At 47.2% G+C, this 18,140-nt stretch overlaps 1 protein-coding gene across 2 annotated transcripts in view; it reads right to left on the reverse strand.

Moving 5' to 3' along the window:
- LOC137648698 (acetyl-coenzyme A transporter 1) overlaps positions 1-18,140 on the reverse strand; it is a 117,721-nt gene that overhangs the window by 13,167 nt on the left and 86,414 nt on the right. For both annotated transcript variants that reach the window (XM_068381733.1, XM_068381732.1), the window contains exons 7-8: positions 17,687-17,769; positions 7,507-7,617 (exon numbers count right to left, since the gene is read on the reverse strand). In XM_068381733.1, the coding sequence (XP_068237834.1) occupies positions 7,507-7,617; positions 17,687-17,769 (194 nt within the window). The remainder of the gene's footprint in view (positions 1-7,506; positions 7,618-17,686; positions 17,770-18,140) is intronic.

Below are 18,140 nucleotides of genomic sequence, written 5' to 3' on the forward strand. Positions count from 1 at the left end.
GAAGATTGCTTACACACTGGCCGCGGCCAGAGTGAGCAGGAGACCCAAGACGGAATACAATCAGAGGCCTGACGTAAAGGGTCTTGAGAAGATCTCTTAAGGGACTAAAAAGTCCGAGCCATGCTCCAAGTTGGAGGTCTCACTCCGACTAGGGCAGGGACGTTCGTAGCTTCGCATGAGCGAGGAAAGATCCAGCGGGAAGGAAAAAGTTATTCCTTTAAGCCTGAAGGTCAGGGAAAGGCTGAGCGACAGGCTTCATTGCCGAGAACGGAAAGGAGTTTCCTCCCGCCGAAAGGCAATAAGATCGTTATTGCTGGAGAAGAGGCCTCAAGGGAAGAGGTATATCTCCCACGGCACCAACCACCGAAGACTCTTCACTTCGCCTGGAAGACCCCTGCGGATGACTATCGCAGATGACGCGACCTCCGTCCCGCGACTGTAGCGGGTTGTCTCTTCTTGAGAGGGAGGCGTAGTGTCTCCAGGCAAGAAGCCGAAGAGACGCCCCGGCTCGTGAAAGATGTTGCAGTGTGGTTGTTTGAGTAGTCTGTGCCGTGGGAGAAGCTCTCCCGGGAGTTCCGTCAGGGGAAGCAGAGGGTCCGGAAACCGTTCTGCGCATAGTCCCAGTGGAGCTCTCCCATTGAAAGGTTGACAGACAACCTGGTCTTGTTGAGACCCATTCTCAACAGACAACAAAGGAGGGAAGACGCAGGCGTCGAAGTTGTCCCATCATCACTGGAATGCATCTTGCCAGAGTCTCGGGGTCTGAGACTGGGGGGAAGAACAGCGGAAGCTTGAGGTTCCAAGCTGTCGCGATCAGGTCCCCCAGACCAGGACTTGCTGGTTACTCAAGGCTAAAGACCCCCAGGTACACTCTCTCTACGAGGCTCTGCTCGGATAGTCGGAGAGAACATTCCTCTGCCTGGAATGAGAGAGTCGATGGTGGTATTGAGAGTATCTCAATCATCTCGGTATCTCTACTGCAAGATGTGAAGGTGTGAAAATGCGTCCCCTGCTAGTTAGAACACTCCAGAATCATGAAGTCGATGCGCACAGAGCGACTCGGCAGGAGCTGTAGGATCTGTAGAGGGGCCAGACTATGGCCCCTAAGCCTGCCTGAATGATGGAGAGGTATCCTTCAGGTCTTGACCATAGGCCTGGACCGGAACATGCACCCCCCCTTTTCTTTGACGAGTCCGAGAACAGCATCAAGAATGTGGGGAAAGGACGAGAATATCCACTCCCATCAAGAGGTTCCATAGGTCAACACCCATTGCAGGTCTAATCGTTCCGCTGGTCCCATAGGGGCCAGAAAGTCCGGTTAATCGTTGCCTGAAACCACCGGAACTTGGACCGCCCCACATGGAACTTATCCTGAGGCGACCGTTCGGAACTATAGACGGGTCAATGAGGAAAGGAGAACTAGGAAACGTTCCAAGGTAGGGCTGAAAGCTCTGCTTGACTGAGAACAGGTACTGCGACTCTCCTCAGCCTTGCTACAGTCAACTGAAGGGAAGGCTCGGAGGAGGTGGCAAAAGAATCTGGCGTCCCCAGGCGGTCACCCATCCAAGTACCGACCAGAACCGACGTTGCTTAACCTCGCTGGACGGACGAGAAGCGGGGTTTCCAACGTGGTAAGGCCGTTGACTCAATATCATGGCCAGATACTCCAGATGTTGAGGCAGAAGAAGAGAAGGCTCCTAGCAAAATACCATGAACCCACACTCATGGTAAGCATACGGAAGCTTGTCCCGGCGCTGAAGAAGGTCAAACCCGAGCCTACCGGAGTTGACCAGACCTCCAAAAAGCGAAGGAGGCGGAAGCCTGCACCTGAGCGGCCATGAGGAAAGCAGGGAGAGTTCTCTGGGGAAAAAAACCTGCGATGCCACGGCGGGATCGCCACACTGCATCCTAAGCAGGAATATCTGCAGTCTAGGCTGAATTCGACGAGCACCCTGGAAGATGGATGGAATGGAAACTGAAAGTACCCGTCCTTCCGATCCAGGGTTTAAGGAGTCCTGTCGCCTCGTTATCAGTCTGATCGATTCTGCTGTTCCACGCTGGACGAAGTTTGTTCGACAAACTTGATCAGGGCTGAGAGGTCGACTACGGAACTCCCGTCTCAGATACTTCCTTACAAGAAAGGATCGACTGAAGAAGCCGGGGGTGAAGCCGTCGATGATCCTATGGAGGACCTTCTCCTAAGGTATGGATCATTCTGCCCAAACGGGCAAACTCTTGCCGACCCTATGGCATAGAGGTTCAGAGACACTGAATTCGCTGACAGAGACAGCAGGCGCGATATCCTTGGCTGATCACAGAGATCGTGCGGGAATGGGCATCGGGAAGCTGTCATCCGGATGAGTAACCTTAGGCATAATCCCAGCGTGAAACCTGTAAGGGGGGGGGGTGCCAATCCTAGAGTTCGTGAACTCTGCCGCTCCCCCTAGGACTATGCCCCCCCCCCCCCCCAGGGGAGCCTCCCATGCCATCTGTTCCTGACAGGAGGAAACTGCAATTGGACACCTTGTCTCAGTTGTCGTAGCCGGTCCGATAACTTAGGCCGACGTGGTTGAAAGAAAAAGGCGCTGGAGCCCTGCAGAGTCTGGAAGAAAGCGCCTTGGAGGAGTGAAAACGGAAGTCGACTTCCTCCGCACAGCCACTGTCTATGTCTCTGTCCTTGGGCACAAACAAACTCTTCTCAAGGATGGAAGGGTGTCTGAGGTTGTTGACATCCACGGATGAGACACCCAAAAGGAAGCCCTCGGTCAGCGCGTCCAGATGGTCCAACATCGAGCTTGCCCGCAAGTTCGATACTTAACGACGAAACGCCAAGGTGCTTGAGCCCGAGAGGAGGAAAGTAACCATGACCTTCCTGTAGCTTCCTTGAACCAAACCTCGGGCCGTAACCGAGGAGGGAAAGGACCTGGTAAGCCCCTTACACGAGATGGAGAAGAGGAAGGCGTAAACAGTCACCCCTTGGCCGATGGAGAAATCTCGAACGGAAAGCCCCCCACCAAAAATCCTTCCAGGGAATGACGGGGAAGGGATAACCCAGGTTCTGGAAAGAGGAGTGTAGCTCAGACCTCCCTGAAGATTCTTCTTATTCTTGCATGTGCCATGCTCTGCGTTTACGGGGTGAGGCCGTGTTCTGGAAATACGCTCCAAAAGAACTCGCCAGGCTGGCCATGCTGCGAAAAAACCAATGGGAATCGTGGTCGCAATCGCCCTGGAGCTCGCGCGATGGTAAATCAATGATGGGCGAACGTGGAAGCGCCCATGCGTGGTCACGCAGGAACGCAAACGAAGGTGAGCGAAGGAGCGCAGAAGGAGAGCGAGCGTGGTAGGAAGGGTGAGAGCTGGTGGTCGGCGAGCGATAACCCATAGGCGAGCAATTGATACTGCAAGAATTAAGCTGACATTCGTGCGAAGAAACACCGTCGGTTTGCGCAACGGAACCCCATCGGTTCGCGCGACGGAACCCCGTCGGTTCGCGCGACAGAACACCGTCGGTTCGCGCGACGGAAACCGTCCATTCACGCGATGGAATACCGTTGGTTTGCGCGCGGGCAAACATTGGAGAGCATGTGCGCGGTCGCGCATGAGCGTAGACGTGCAGGCACGTGGGCGTGGGGTCGCGCGGGAACGTGGGCGTGCGGTCACGCGGGAACGTGGGCGCGCGGGTGAGCACAGGCGGTCGGGAGACCGATGGCGCGTTCTGGCGAGGCGATAGCCCGCAGGAGAGTGACAGCGCGTTGGCAAGCGACGGCGCATTGGCGAGCGGTGGTGCGTTAACAAAACGCTAGCGAGCAGATGAAGAATCGCGCGGGTGCGTAGGCGATTGCCAACGCGAGAGAGACTAGTGATGGTTAGTGCGCATCGCGCTAACAGAAGGCGCGCAGGTGCATCAGGAAGGTGAGCGCTGAAGCCAGCTGTTAATCAGGCGATCCCATTGGTGCGTGGCAAAGAAGGGCGCGCAGATGTGCGCTGGCAAATGAAGAAAGCTGGCGCACAGAAGGACAGAAGAAAAGGTAAGCGCTGGCGAGCAGGAGGAAGATCTACGGCAAGACTCAGCTACCGGAGATCGTGGTCCACAGCAGGCGAGCGCTAGATCGCTACTGATGGGGGTCAGGGGAACTGACACGCGTGGCAGATCGATGGCGATCGTTGACGCGTAGGAGATCGCTGGCGAGCAGGTGAACGTTGACGCGTCTGAGGTCGCTGGCGAGCTGATGATCGCTGACGAGCAGAAGGCAACGCGTGGAAGCCTGCGCATAGAAGAAGAGTCCTTGACCCAGACCTGAACCGAAGTTCTAGATCGCGAGGGCGAACGTGGGCGCACAGGGCGCGTAACAGGAACCAACAGGAACAGCAGAGATGATCATCATGAGAGCGCTGACGAACAGGAGAGCGCTGACGAACAGGAGAGCGCTGGTGAACAGGAGAGCGCTAGCGATCAGGAAGCGCTGATGAGCAGGAGAGCGCCTGTGCGCTAACACTGAGCAGGAGCAGGAGAGAACACAGCAGAAGGGCGCGCAGGGGAACCCTGACACGCAAGGGAAGAACCCCCGTGGGAGGCAACCCTTTGCCCCGAAGGGATCGTTGTCCGTCGGGAGACAGATGTCCGTCGGAAGACCGTTGCCTGTCCGCCGGGAGACTGATGTCCGTTGGAAGACCGTTGTCCGTCGGGAAGACCGTTGTCCGTCAGGAAGACCGTTACCCGTCGGAAGACGAGGTCAGACTGCTGTCCATCTGCACCAGGGGCGGAAGATCAAGAAGAAGGAGTTGTAGGCTGCAAACGGAGATTCAAAAAGGCGCCTCTTAGCACCCTTATAGGGAGATGAGAGGCCCTTACGACGAGGCGGACGGTGAGCCTTACGGCGAAGGAGGCCAACAGCAACAGCAGCAGAAGAATCCTCCGAAGAGGAGTCTCTATGAGTGTACTCTCTCGCGAACGAAAGAGAAACACTTCGTAGAAGAGACTGGTCAGACAGTGACCTAAAAGGAGCAATCCTCGGAAAAGGGGCTCCTGCAGTTGCCCAGCCCCTTGAGTGAAACTGCAGGTGTGACAGCTCAGCACCAAGAGCATAGTCCCACGAAAAAAAGGCAAGAGAAGAACCCCCCAAAGGGAGAAAAACTCAAGCCTGGACAGGAAAAACTTCCCTCGGAAGGAAAGTTACCCACCCAAGGAGGCAAGCCTCCTGAGAGTTCTAAAATGAACTGGAGAGCTGTCAATCGTCACGGGAGTACTTCCAGTAGAAGGAGACACGCCCCTGACGAAAATCCAAAGGGGAGGCAGCAACAGCCGAATCCCCAGGCCTCCACAAGACAGCTTACACCGGTGCCATATCACAGAAATGAACTAGATCGGTAACTGTAAAAAAATAAAACAAAAATCATTAGTACACATTCATTCCCCTGGGAAGGCTCCGAAGAGGAATCCCGAGGGAAAGGAAAAAGAATTACACAACAGGCACGTGCCCTCACAACCACTTACACTCACGGAAGGAGACCTGTAACCAAAACAGAATTATAACAATTATAATTATGAAACTATGTAATTATGTAATTTAAAAATGAATGAACACTAAAGAAAGAACGAAAACCCCGAAAGGAATCGTTCTACAAGCTGAAAAATTAACAACTACAATTAGATTCATAAACTAATTGAGACAAAACGTACGGCGTAGCAACCCCCCCACATGGGAAGGAAGCTACAAGGGGCGTAGTAAAACGTAGTAAAAGGGTGAACGACCTCAAGAGAGAGAGAGAGAGAGAGAGAGAGAGAGAGAGAGAGAGAGAGAGACCGAAGTCAACTCGATCGCAACCCATAAAATTACGCCGTGGTGGCCTAACTGCCGAGGACTCCACGGAGATATCGCACACTACACACACAACTCTGAAAAGGAAACTTATGATTTCTATACTCAAATATATATACAAACATGAAAAAATGTTTACACATATATTGAGTAAAAGAAAAGTAAGTGATTAAGTAAAGACAAAACAAACAATGGCTACCAAGCGAGGACAAAGACAGAGACGTCTGTCCCAGTCCGAGCCAAAAGTGAAAGTGAGCTTCACCGGTGTGTGAGGGGGGGGGGGGGGTAGCTAGCTACCACTCCCCTACCCCCCCGCTAACTAGCGCGGGGGTAATACACCCTCGTTAAATTCTAATGGCTCGCCATTCCAGCTACGCTAAAAGGTAAACCCAATGTAAATAGCGTGGTTTGTATTTCGGTTACGGAACAATTATGATTTTGTGTCCATAATGAGTTGAAACAAGGGGCCTACAGGATAGGACTTCACACAAATCTACAATGAAATGGATGAAAATTTTTATTTGATTTACAAATTTTGGCCACAAGATTTGGTGCTTAGCCTGGGAGGCCATTCATTGCCTATGTGCAACGGGAGAAAACCCAGCAGTTGCACTATGCAGTAAAAGTTAAGAGAAGCTGGACAATAAAACGAAAGGAGGAAATCTGAACTGAATTATAGTAGAAGGATAAAAAGTTATTCCAGTTAAGGGCCAAAGGCATTCTACAAAGACCACTAAGTACTGTAATGCTTAGTGTCCCGCGTGAGTTGCACTGACAGCACTAACCCCCTATGGGAGATGTATGATAATTGGAGTTTTTGTTAACTAAGATTGTCTAACTTTGCCCTTCATTAACTGGGATGGAAACAGCCATAGAAACAGACTATCCACTATAAGTCCTTCTCCAGAAAAAAAACCCATCTGTAGATGTAAAATAAGGGTATTCAAACTTCTCCAGATTGTGCATAAATTGAAATAGAGGTCCCTACCCTTGTGATTCCTTGAAAACCCATGGAGTATCAGTTTTTATTAATTTGACAGGCCTTCATACAGCTATGAATAAGCAGCATAGACAAATAATTGCCCAATAAAAATGCCTATTCCATAATATATCTTGCACTGTAATTTAGGCTATCCCATGCATGAATGTAACCTATCCTTATCAATACTGTAGGCATGTATTGTATACTATACTCATTACAGTATACTGAACTTGCTAAAGTACCTAAAGTTACTTGAGTGAGATTGTCATCCAAATACCGGTAATACAGTTCCGATAACTCCACACTTAATACCCTTTATGAATTTTAAATTCTTGGGGGAGACTCCATCCAAATTTTGCTGGCTGTTTTAATTGAAATATTAAAAAAAAATCAAAGAAATCCTTCACTAGTTTTTATTCTATGTGTAATTTTCTGTTTCTGTGTAAGACCCAGTAATAACAGGTGATATATCAGCAATTTCAATTCTGTCTTTGCTTTACAGTGCCACATCACCACACTTGAAGTTCAGTCTTTGAAACCCTATTAAAAGAATGCCTGCCATTACATATAAAATACAAGTTTAGTCTAAAAAACACACACTTGTTGATTCAAGCTTTGAATAAAGTATCAAATAAAAATTTTTATATTAGATTAAAGTGTAAGTTATACTATTCATTTGAAAAGAAACTACTGTAATGAACTTACCTTACATGTCAACAAAACTAATATCAATTGTTGTATTACTTTCATCTTTAAAATCTTCCATAAAATTTTGTAAGTTCCAATTAACCCAAACTCTGGTTCATCTAAATCCACCTGCAGAAGAAAAAAAATGCATTTTTAAAGGGAAATTAATCACAAAAAGAGACTACAGTATTCTAATGATTATTGGTTGCTATGCATAAAATATTACTATATTATTAATAGCGCAGCTTGAGAGCCTATGGTTATTGTTTTCTATGCTAATAGTATTATCATTAATAATATCCAAGCTACAAATCTAGTTTTAAAACCAGGATGCTACAAGCCCAAGAGCTCTAGCATGGAAAGCAGTCCAGAGCAGAAAGGAAATAGAGAAATAACAATAAATTGTATACTGTACACAAAAAATATATAAAATATATTGAGTACAGTATAAGCATGATCATTTCATTGAAAACAGTCAAAGCTAAGAACTTTTGAGTAACTCTAAGCTAGTTCTTAATCAAATAGACTGAATCCAGAAGTTCATACTAAGCCTCTTAATCCCTTGAATACCTTATCATGCTTATGAATTGACTTAGACAAAACCCTATTCTGGCCTAAGGTCAGCTTAATCTAAACCAACCATTAGAAGCTGAACTTGAAAAGCTCATTATAAAACTTATGGCTATAAACAGTCCTTTCCAAAACTCAAATTCCAATGAATCTTTCAGTTATGAAACAAAGAAATGCAAAAATGACAAACTTATAACAGAGTTTGTATTTTTCCTAACATACAAACCCGAATTCTTTACTATAGGAGATATTCTAGCGCGAGCTGGGAAATACGGCAGAAAACCTTAACAAGGTCGTTAACGACCGGGCCGGTAGTTATCCACCTGTTAGGGGTGGGGAACTGCCGGTCGGTAGCTACTGAATACCTTCAATCAGATTCTAGCTAGGACTATTTTTAGGGGGCGGTGACGGAGGAAAGATTTGTGTAAAGAATTTGGGTTTGTATGTTAGGAAAAATACAAACTCAGTTATAAGTTTGTCATTTGTTCCTACACTAGATACAAACCCTCATTCTTTACTACAGGAGACTTAGTCTTGAGGTCAGGGTGGTCGAGGAGTTCCCTATTCCTAGGGAAGATAGTCCTCAGACTAGACTTTTGATGAAAAAATCTCCCGTTAACTTTTCTTTGTAGATCCCCATAATCTTAGCACGACTGAAAGTTTGTAATTATGTGGAAACAAATGTTTCAGGATGAAGAGGGTCGGGAACATACGATTCGGACCCTTTCATACTTAGGATTCCCCTGACCTTGAAAAGGGGAACCCTCGTGACTATGAGTATAACTTATACCCTGTGAGAGGAGTCAGATGACTTTCATACCTTATTTCCATTGGCGAGTCCAGCTGAAACTGGTTACAGACTAGGATACCTAGATGGGAGGAAGAAGGAAGTGCAGAAGATAGATGGATGTTCTTCTAAAAACCTAGTGTAACACAGAATCCTCGACCAATGGCTACTGTCCCCTGAAAGGGCGTAAGGTAGCTACAGCACCTGTTGACCTGCCACAATAGGCCCTATAGAAAAGATGTTTAGAGACCTATGTGTCACATCGGTTAAATAGTGAGTGGTGAATGTAGATTGGCGTTTCCAGACTCCAGCCCTTAAGACTTGGGAGACTGAAAAGTTTTTCTTAAAAGCCAGTGAGGCAGCCACTCCCCTAACTTGATGGGCTTTGGGTTGAGCTGCCTCTGGGTCTCCATGAATGGCTCTCGCAATAACTTTCTTGAGCCAGAAAGAGATGGTGTTGCGAGAGATTCTCTTCTTTACCTTGTTGGTACTGAGGAAGAGATGACGGAGGCATGGTCTGAAAGGTCTGGTGCGCTTCAGGTATTTCCTTAGCGCCCTGACCGAGCACAGTAGCAATTGGTCAGTATCCTGTGTTACCCTATTGAGGCTGGAAAATTGAAATTCTCTAAACCTCTCATCGGCCGATGAAGGATTCTGAGTTTTGGACACAAAGCCTAGCACGAAGTTGAGCGAGACTTCCCCCCATCCTCTAGAATGGGTGACTTCATACGATAGACCATGAAGTTCACCAACCCTTTTTTCCGAGGCCAGAGCTAGTAGGAAGACAGTCATAAGGGTTAGGAAGTCCTATTTAAGGGCTCATAGGGTGGTCCCTTCAAGGAACGTAAGACCAGTGACACGTCCCAAGGTGGTGGTCTAATCTCAACTGGGGGGGCAAGATCTCTCAAAACCTTGAATCAACAAGGTGATATCTTCTGAGGTGGAAAGGTCAACCCCTCTCAGTCTACAGATGAGGCTTAAGGCTGAACGATAACCTTTAATTGCTGAGACTAAGGGGAGTTTTTCCTCCCTAAGGTACACCAGGATGTCTGCCAGTAATGGAAGAGAGGGATCGAGTGGAGACACGCCTCGCCCTCTACACCAAGCTGCAAACACTCTCCATCTTGCTTGGTAGAGGTTTGTGGAAGATTAGCGCAGGTGCCTGGACATGTGCTCAGCCACCTTCCCTGAAAAGCCTCTGCTTCTGAGGAGACACTGGACAGCCTCCAGGCGTGAAACTTTAGGAAGTGGATTCTCCCGTGGGGGATACCACTGTGTGGCTGCGTCAGCAGAAGGTGTTCTGGAGGCAGAAACTTTGGAACCTGAACCAGCAGGGAAAGAAGGTCTGCGTACCACTCTCTGTTTGGCCATGCCAGAGCTATTAGAGTTAGCTTGCACTTCCGGGAGGCATATGCATCCAGGTTGTCCCAAGAATGTTGAAAGGTGTCCTGGATCACTGCCTGATGGTCTGGAACTGGGGACTCGTAGCGGGGAAGTTTTGCATTTAGAGAAGTGGCGAACAGGTCTATTGTGGGGAAACCCCACAAAGCTATTACTGTCTTCGCTACTCGAGGATCCAAAGACCATTCGCCACTCAACACTTGGTGATGCCTGCTCAGTTGATCCGCCAATGTTTCTCCGGCCCGGAATAAACCTGGCTGTGAGAGAAATGTTGTGACCTTCCGCCCACTGGCAAATCTGGACCGCTAGCAGACAGAGGTCTCTTGCCAGAGTACCCCCTTGTTTGTTGATGTACGAGATGGCTGTGGAGTTGTCGCTCATCAGCACCACCTCTCGTCCTTGTAGATCTTTTACAAAGTATTTTAGGCCTTTCCAGGCTGCTAATAATTCCAGGTGATTTATATGGAGAGTTTTTTCTATCGGAGACCAAACTCCTGATGCAAATTTCGGGCCTAGGTGGGAACCCCAGCCCCGTAGCTATGCGTCCGAAAAGAGTTTTAACTTTGGACTGGGGCTTTGGAGGGGAATGCCCTTTTGGGTATTCCCACTGGTTGACCACCAATGAAGATCTTGTATCACCAGAGCTGGAACCTCCATTGACAAGAATGGGGAATCGATCTTTTGAGACCAATGGGTCTTCAGATGCAACTGGAGACTTCTCATTCTTGATCTTCCACCTGGAACTAGTTTTTCCAGGGAGGAAAGATGGCCCAGAAGACTCTGCCACGACTTGGCTGTAGGCGGTAGTGGAGACAAGAGTTGGGCGATGGATTGTTCCAGTCTCCGAAGTCTGTCTTCCGAAGGGAACACCCTCCTTATCTGGGTGTTGATGGACATACCCAGATAGTTTAAGACTTGGGTTGGAGTCAAGCAAGACTTCTCTGCATTTACAAGGATCCCCAGGTCCTTGCAAAGGTCTAGAAGTCTTCTCAGGTGATCCAGAACTTGCTCTCTGGACGAGGCCAGGAGTAGCCAATTGTCCAGGTATCTTAGCAGATGTATTCCGTGCTTGTGAGCCCACGAGGATACGAGTTCGAAAACCTTCGTAAAGACCTGTGGGGTGGTTGAGAGGCCGAAGCATAGGACTTTGAACTCGAAGATTCGACCCTGAACCAGAAAGCGCAGGAATTTCCAATATGTGCGATAGATCGGCACTTGGAAATATGCATCTTTTAAGTCCACCGATGCCATAAAGTCTCCTGGACACACTGCTTGGGTCACGGAGGCTGCTGTCTCCATTTTGAGTTGAGTTTGCTTCACAAACTGGTTCAAGGTCGAGAGATTGATTACTGGTCTCCAACCTCCCGAGGCTTTCTCTACCAGAAAGAGGCGACTGAAAAACCCCGGGGAGGCGTTGGAGACCTCTTGAATGGCGCCTTTTAAAAGCATGCTCTGGATCTCCCGAGGTAGGGCTTGCTGTTTCCTGGGATCCCGAGGGACCTGGGAGGACGAGATCGGGGGAGGAATTAGAGGAGGAGAGTCTAAGAAGGGGATGCAGTACCCCCAACGAAGCACCTTGATGGTCCATTGCATGGCCCCCCATATCCTTCCACCTCCTCCAACTCCCCTGCACCCCACTATGCACGGTGAAGGGGGAGCCGTGACCCTATTTCTGTCTGGGGTTCCTCCCTCTGCCTTTAGCCTTAGGAGGAGCCGACTTTCCTTTGCCCATAGGTTTGGCTATAAAAGAGGGGCGGCTGAGGCTCTTGGCTGGGAGTGGAGTTCCGGTTGTGGTTTTGGGTTGTGGAGTTGGCTGCTATTGCATTGTGCGAAGGGAAGCAGCCTTTTGCATCTCGGTGTCCTGCGTCTCTTTCCTCCAAGTATCTAAGGCAGAGGAAACTGCCTATTTAGAAAAGAGGAGAGGTTGCAGAAGATCCGAGTTTCTCAAATCTGACTTCTCGGTCTTACCGATGCTCCTATGAAGTCTGGAAACTACTGATTTCCTCCTTTTGAAAATCCAGTTGCCCCACATGGTTGCAGTCGTAGCAGTTAGGAAGTCCATTGTTTTAGCCCCAGCAGCTAGGACTTCCTGCAGGGACTGCATGGAGTTTTGGTTTGATAGGTCTTCGTGTCGCTAGGTACCCGACTATGCCTGACCACGTGTCAAACCAGGATAATGCCTCCAGAAGGGACATTGATGCTGCTTCCATTGCCGAGGCTTCTGTAGCGTTGAAGGAGACTGGGAGAGAAGAGTCTCTCTCTGAAGAGCAGCCAGGTGTGAGCCTTGCTGTGAGGGGATCAAGGGTCAGAGGAGAAGGGTTGGCGTCTCTGACCTTGTAAAAACGCTTTTGCCTCGAAAACTGGAATTGCAGAAGTTTATGGGATCCTTGAGATTTCAAGGAACCCGTTTCTCCCCGAGACTGCCTGCGAGACCTTCCTCAGACGGCCTGCAGTGTGAATAGACCAAGGAAGTTCGATTCTGGTCTTAGGGTTTGGTAGAGGATGACATAGTCTGTCTAAAGCTGAAGCGTCGGTATGTCGAGGCGGCAGATGTAAATCACCGAGGCCTGAGATATTACACATTGTTCTTAGAGCCCTCAGATAGGAGGACTCTAAGTCATTTGATGGTTATTCTTCCGAGGAATCTTCCGGTCGCGCTAATTCCTCGCGAGGGAGGGCGATAGAAGTCCGAGTGTCTGGAGGTAACGGCGAAATAGGATACTCCATTGCCGTTATTCCAAGGGAAGGCTGAGCGCTAGCTTATGGCGCCGCACGCGCCTGATCTTGCCTGGAAGTTGATGGTCTAGGTGTAGGCGACCGAATCAACGGTACTGTCTCAGTAAGAGGTTGCATTGATCGGCGGTCCGGCCTTTTCCCTCTGTTCTCAACCGAGGAGAAGAAGGGTTGAACCCCTGCGTCTTCTTCCGAGGTTCTCGTGAAGCTCATATTCCGTAACTCGATAGGGAGTACGGGAACCGGAGCTGTTCTGTCTGAAACACGAGGGCGAGGTGAATGACCCCTCGTGGATATGTCTGGAGACTTGCGCGATCGGGAGGTTGAAGGACGGGAGCGCTCTCTCTCTATTGGTACGAAGCGACGGCGAGAAGAAGTGCTCTTTCTCCCTTCCCTAGAGCAAGTTAATATGTGAAGGAGAGAGATCGCGCTCAGAGTGCGCTCTTCCCTTGTCCATGCTCCGGGCGCGATTCGATGAAAAATCGCTCCAACGGGAGCGCTTATTACGCTTAGGAAAACTCTCTCGTGACGAAGAGCGAGAACGTATCGTAGAGCTCTTTTTCTTAAAGCGCCTAGATGATCCCTCACAAGAGGAAGACGATCGCGAGGCAGAACGATGACGCGAGGATGCACTCTTCTTATGTTTATGACGAGAGCACTTATCGTCTCTCGGCGAGACATTTCGTGAAGAGATAGAAGGCGAGGAAGAGCGAGAACGATGACGTCTCTTCCTATGTCACCTCTCTCTCCAACGAGAACGTCTGGGCAAAGGAGAGCGAGCTCTCTTTTTCCTCTTCTCTCTCTCCCTCCTAGCCTCCGAGGAGGACGAAGACGATGAGAAGGAGGAGGGGGAGGGGGAGGTATAGCGATGATTGCGCTTGCGACGTTGTGGTTTCGTAGAAGCGCAAGCGAGGAGCGAAGTAGGCGCCGCGGGAGCTGAAGTTACTATATCTGCCGACATTTCAGCAGCCGCCGAAGGTTCCAAAACAGAGGGGACCTGAGATAAAACTGTGCCCGCGAGGAACTGGTTCCACACTTCCACCGAAGGAGAACCAGGAAGTCCAAGGGCAGGCCATACTGCTCGTACGTGATCTGGAATAGAAGTGGTAATAGAGTTATTCCGGATGGCGGAAAAAATTGTCCCACTGGGAGGGGCAACATGATCCGTCTGACCAGAGGGAACGGGGGTTAAGTCAATGGTGCCGCTCTTCCTTGACTTCCCCCCGGAGGATGGAGGCAAGGAAGAGTCTGAAGGGAGAGATCGAGAGGCCGAAGAAGAGGCCCGAGACTCCTTACCTTTCGACGGCGAACCTGGAGGTAACGAATCCTTCTTGGATTTCTTCTTCTTCCTCTTCACGAACTTTTCCCACTGAGAGGGGGACCATTCTCTACATACTTGGCAGGGGGAACCTTCAGAACACCTATGACCTCTGCACGAAGGGCATAGGGAATGAGGATCTACCTCCGGTGATGACATGAATGTGCCACAAGATTTCGGGGGAATCCCGGGACACTTCCTCATATTAGAGGACATCACATCTAATAAAGAAAAAGAAAAAGTTAATCAAAAACACACTAAAGAAAGGCTAGTCTGCCAGTCAAACAAAAGCGGGAGCAGCGGTGCTACCACTGCGACGGCTAGAATTCGATTGAGATATTCAGTAGCTACCGACCGGCAGTCCCCCACCCCTAACAGGTGGATAACTACCCGCCCGGTCGTTAACGACCTTGTTAAGGTTTTCTGCCGTATTTTCCTGCTCGCGCTAGAATATCTCCTATAGTAAAGAATGAGGGTTTGTATCTAGTGTAGGAACAATCATAAGTGAGGTCCGATATGTTCTGAGATATAAGTTCGTTGGATTTTTTGGGGATTTTATAAACTATACATTTTTAGAAAGCTAACATTACGAAGAATGCAAAAACCAATGTTGCCAGAATTTTCGAGGTCATTTTGGCGGCCATTTTATTTCTAATATGGCGACCACAAAATCTTATTTTTCTCTTATTTACTTATTAATTTTGTTTTAACTGTATGTGGTAAAATTTTATGCGTAAATTTATATCTGTAATCTATGAAGTATGCTTGAATAAATTCAGTATTTGTGTTTGTAATCAAATTGGTTTTATTGCGTATGTAAACTATGTTCGGCGATTGTGGCGTGTTGTTTTGTTGTGTATTGTTTTGTGTAGTTTTGTTCTGAGTGCTATGTTCTCAGTGGAATAAAGCCTTGTTGAAGGTTTTGTGATTCTTTTGTATACTACACTGTACTGATTATGATGAAATATGACCAAAAAAAAACAACTTTGATTTTTTTTTTCTTTACAGGTCTAATTTGAGCTGCAATGAACACTGTGCCTCTTCTGAGCAAGCCATGTGAAGAAGTAAAGGATGGGGGATCCAATTAACTGGAGACTGTGTATTCTTTGTCAACGTGGTGACAAAAAAGAAGGTCCTTTGGTACTAAAACCACGACTAGGTTCTTATGTGACATGCTTGAATGCAGTCAGAGAAAGAGCCACTTGCAATGATGGACAGTATGTGGAAATCGAGCGAAGACTCAAAGATGTTACCAGAGATACATTGAGTGAGCAGGGTGCAATATGGCACCGAAGCTGTTATCAGGAGGCAACAAACAGGAGTCGGATCGAGAGGGCCAGGGAACGCAATGAACAAGCTGTGAGTGCGGCTTCAGCCACCAAGAAGCGTGGGAGAAAAAGAAGGAGCGAAGAGATTGAACAGCCATCTGAGCGGCCGGCCAAGTTCACAAGATCCAAGACAGCTCCCCTGGAGAAGGATTTGTGCTTTTTCTGCCAAGAAGACACAGGAGAGCAGATCTTCAGGGTTTGTACGTCAGAGACAGGGAAACAACTAAGGTCAGCTGTGGAGAAGTCTGGGAATCCAGCCCTGGTAACAAGACTGAATACTTCTATCTCCCCTACAGATGCACATGCAATTGATGTTCAATACCACAAAGGATGCTGGAGAAGCAAAGTGTTTCATTCCTTAAGAGAAGTGTCAGACCGAAGTGGTCCATACGTCCACCCACTTCAAGCAGCAAGCATGGTTGAAATAACAAACTTGGTTGAAGTGAAGACACGACAAAAGGCTGTAATCTCAATGGGAGACGTAGAGACAGTGTACAAGAACATGCTTGGGGATGTCATGGCACAGCATTGCCCCACCTTCAGTCGAAAATGGTTAAAAGAATATATTCTGACTGAACTCCCAGCTGTGACATCAGTACTGCAAAAAGATCGTAGGAAATCAGCAGTGCTATACAACCCAACAGCCTGTCAAGAAGATAATGTTCATTCAATGATAATAGATGCTGGCAGCATGGACAATATGAAAACAGTCTTCAAGGCAGCCCAGATCATTCGCCAGAGTATTGTCTACTTCAACAAGGAAAGTGTCACAGATAATGATGACATCCCGGTATCAAGTGATACAACATGTGTCCCAGCTGAATTGTACAGCCTGATGAGATGGGTTCTGACTGGGCCTGTGGAACATCTAGCAACTGAAGCAAGAACAGGGATCACAGACCGGTTAGCACTAACTATGAGCCAAAACATGATGTTTGGGTTGAAGACAGACAGGCAGGTCCAGTACAAGCCTTCAGGGTCAGGCACCTTTAGGCAGCACCGAACAAAAGAGAATCCCCAAGTGATCGGACTAGCGCTTTCACTTCACAGTGACACCAGGAGTAAAAACCAAGGATGGACAACTGCAACCGCTTACAACAGAACTTCTGCCAGCACCAGAAGCCATTCTGGAAATGGTAAGATGTCTTTGCAAGACAAACTGCTCAACTAAAAGGTGCTCTTGTGCTGCAGTGAACCTTCCTTACACTGAAATATGTCAGTGCACAAGTGACTGCCAAAATGACCAAGATTCAAAGGATGTTTCATCTAATCTCATTGACTCGGAGAGTGACGATGATGATGATACAGACGATGATTGAGAGACCATGATATATATTGCCTAAAGACAATAATACAGATTAATTGTGGCAGTTTTAGCTGCTGTTTCTTTAATTCTTTCTATGATCACTCAATGCTTAAATGTATTACCTTGCATACTTCTGCTGCTACTTGAAATTGCAATTGTTGCGTGGAAACACCTGGTGCTTACCTCTGATTAGACTACTGTAATACTATCACTTAGTGTCACAAATTGTATGTAAATAATATTTAACACTTTAGAATGTATGGTGCTGATGTGTTTCTAGTTTCACATTGTATGTAGGTTATCAAAAATAATGCCAACATGGAACAAGTAGTTTTCGGTTTTGTAACACATTTATTACCATAATGTTCCTTAATAAAATGCCTAAAAATGGTAATTTCTGCTACTTCATGTTTTAAATCATATCTAAAGACTACATTTATATTATGACAAAGCAAATTAAAGAAAAAAAAAAGCCAAACTTAGCTGTGCTGAAGTCTCTCAATTGAAAATTGCATTTCAGAAGTCGGCCATTTTCAACATCCAAGATGGCCGCCAAGGTGACCTAATTAATTTTGGCAACATTGTTTATGAGATTCCTTGACTTGTAAGCATTCCAAAAATGTATAGTTTACAAAATCCCCAAAAAATTCCAACGAAATTACACTAGTGACCTCACTATCAGGAGAATATACAAATCAAGACAGTTGATAAAAAATATTCACAAAATATCTATAATTACAGCATTATAATCTTACCTCTGATTCATCCTTCTCACTTTTCAATATCCAAACAGCAGTAGTTGTGACAATGAAAACAATTCCCCAGAAGAAGAGAAAACCTGCAAAATTCCATTTGGATTAACAAAATTTTCCACAAAACATAGTAACCCATTTTGTTGAATAGTGGGATATGCAAACACTTGAGGCAGTGAGCTCTAAATTTTCACTACTGTACAGGGCTAAGGAAATGAGTGATATTTTCATTATCTATATAACACATGAAACGTTTCAATTTCAAACAAGACATTGTAGAAATAATAAATCCTGATTTAACAGCTTTTTTTTCATCTATAAAAACAAGAAATCATCATGAACTGTTCATGTTTACAAAGGAATATACTACTCTCAATTCTAGAAGTAACTGCCCACATAATTCTGTTATTTCATTTGTAATATTTGGCAAAACTATGAATTTCTTGGAAATAAAAAT

Source organism: Palaemon carinicauda, chromosome 10, assembly GCF_036898095.1.
Source record: "Palaemon carinicauda isolate YSFRI2023 chromosome 10, ASM3689809v2, whole genome shotgun sequence".
Taxonomy (NCBI): Eukaryota; Metazoa; Arthropoda; class Malacostraca; order Decapoda; family Palaemonidae; genus Palaemon; species Palaemon carinicauda.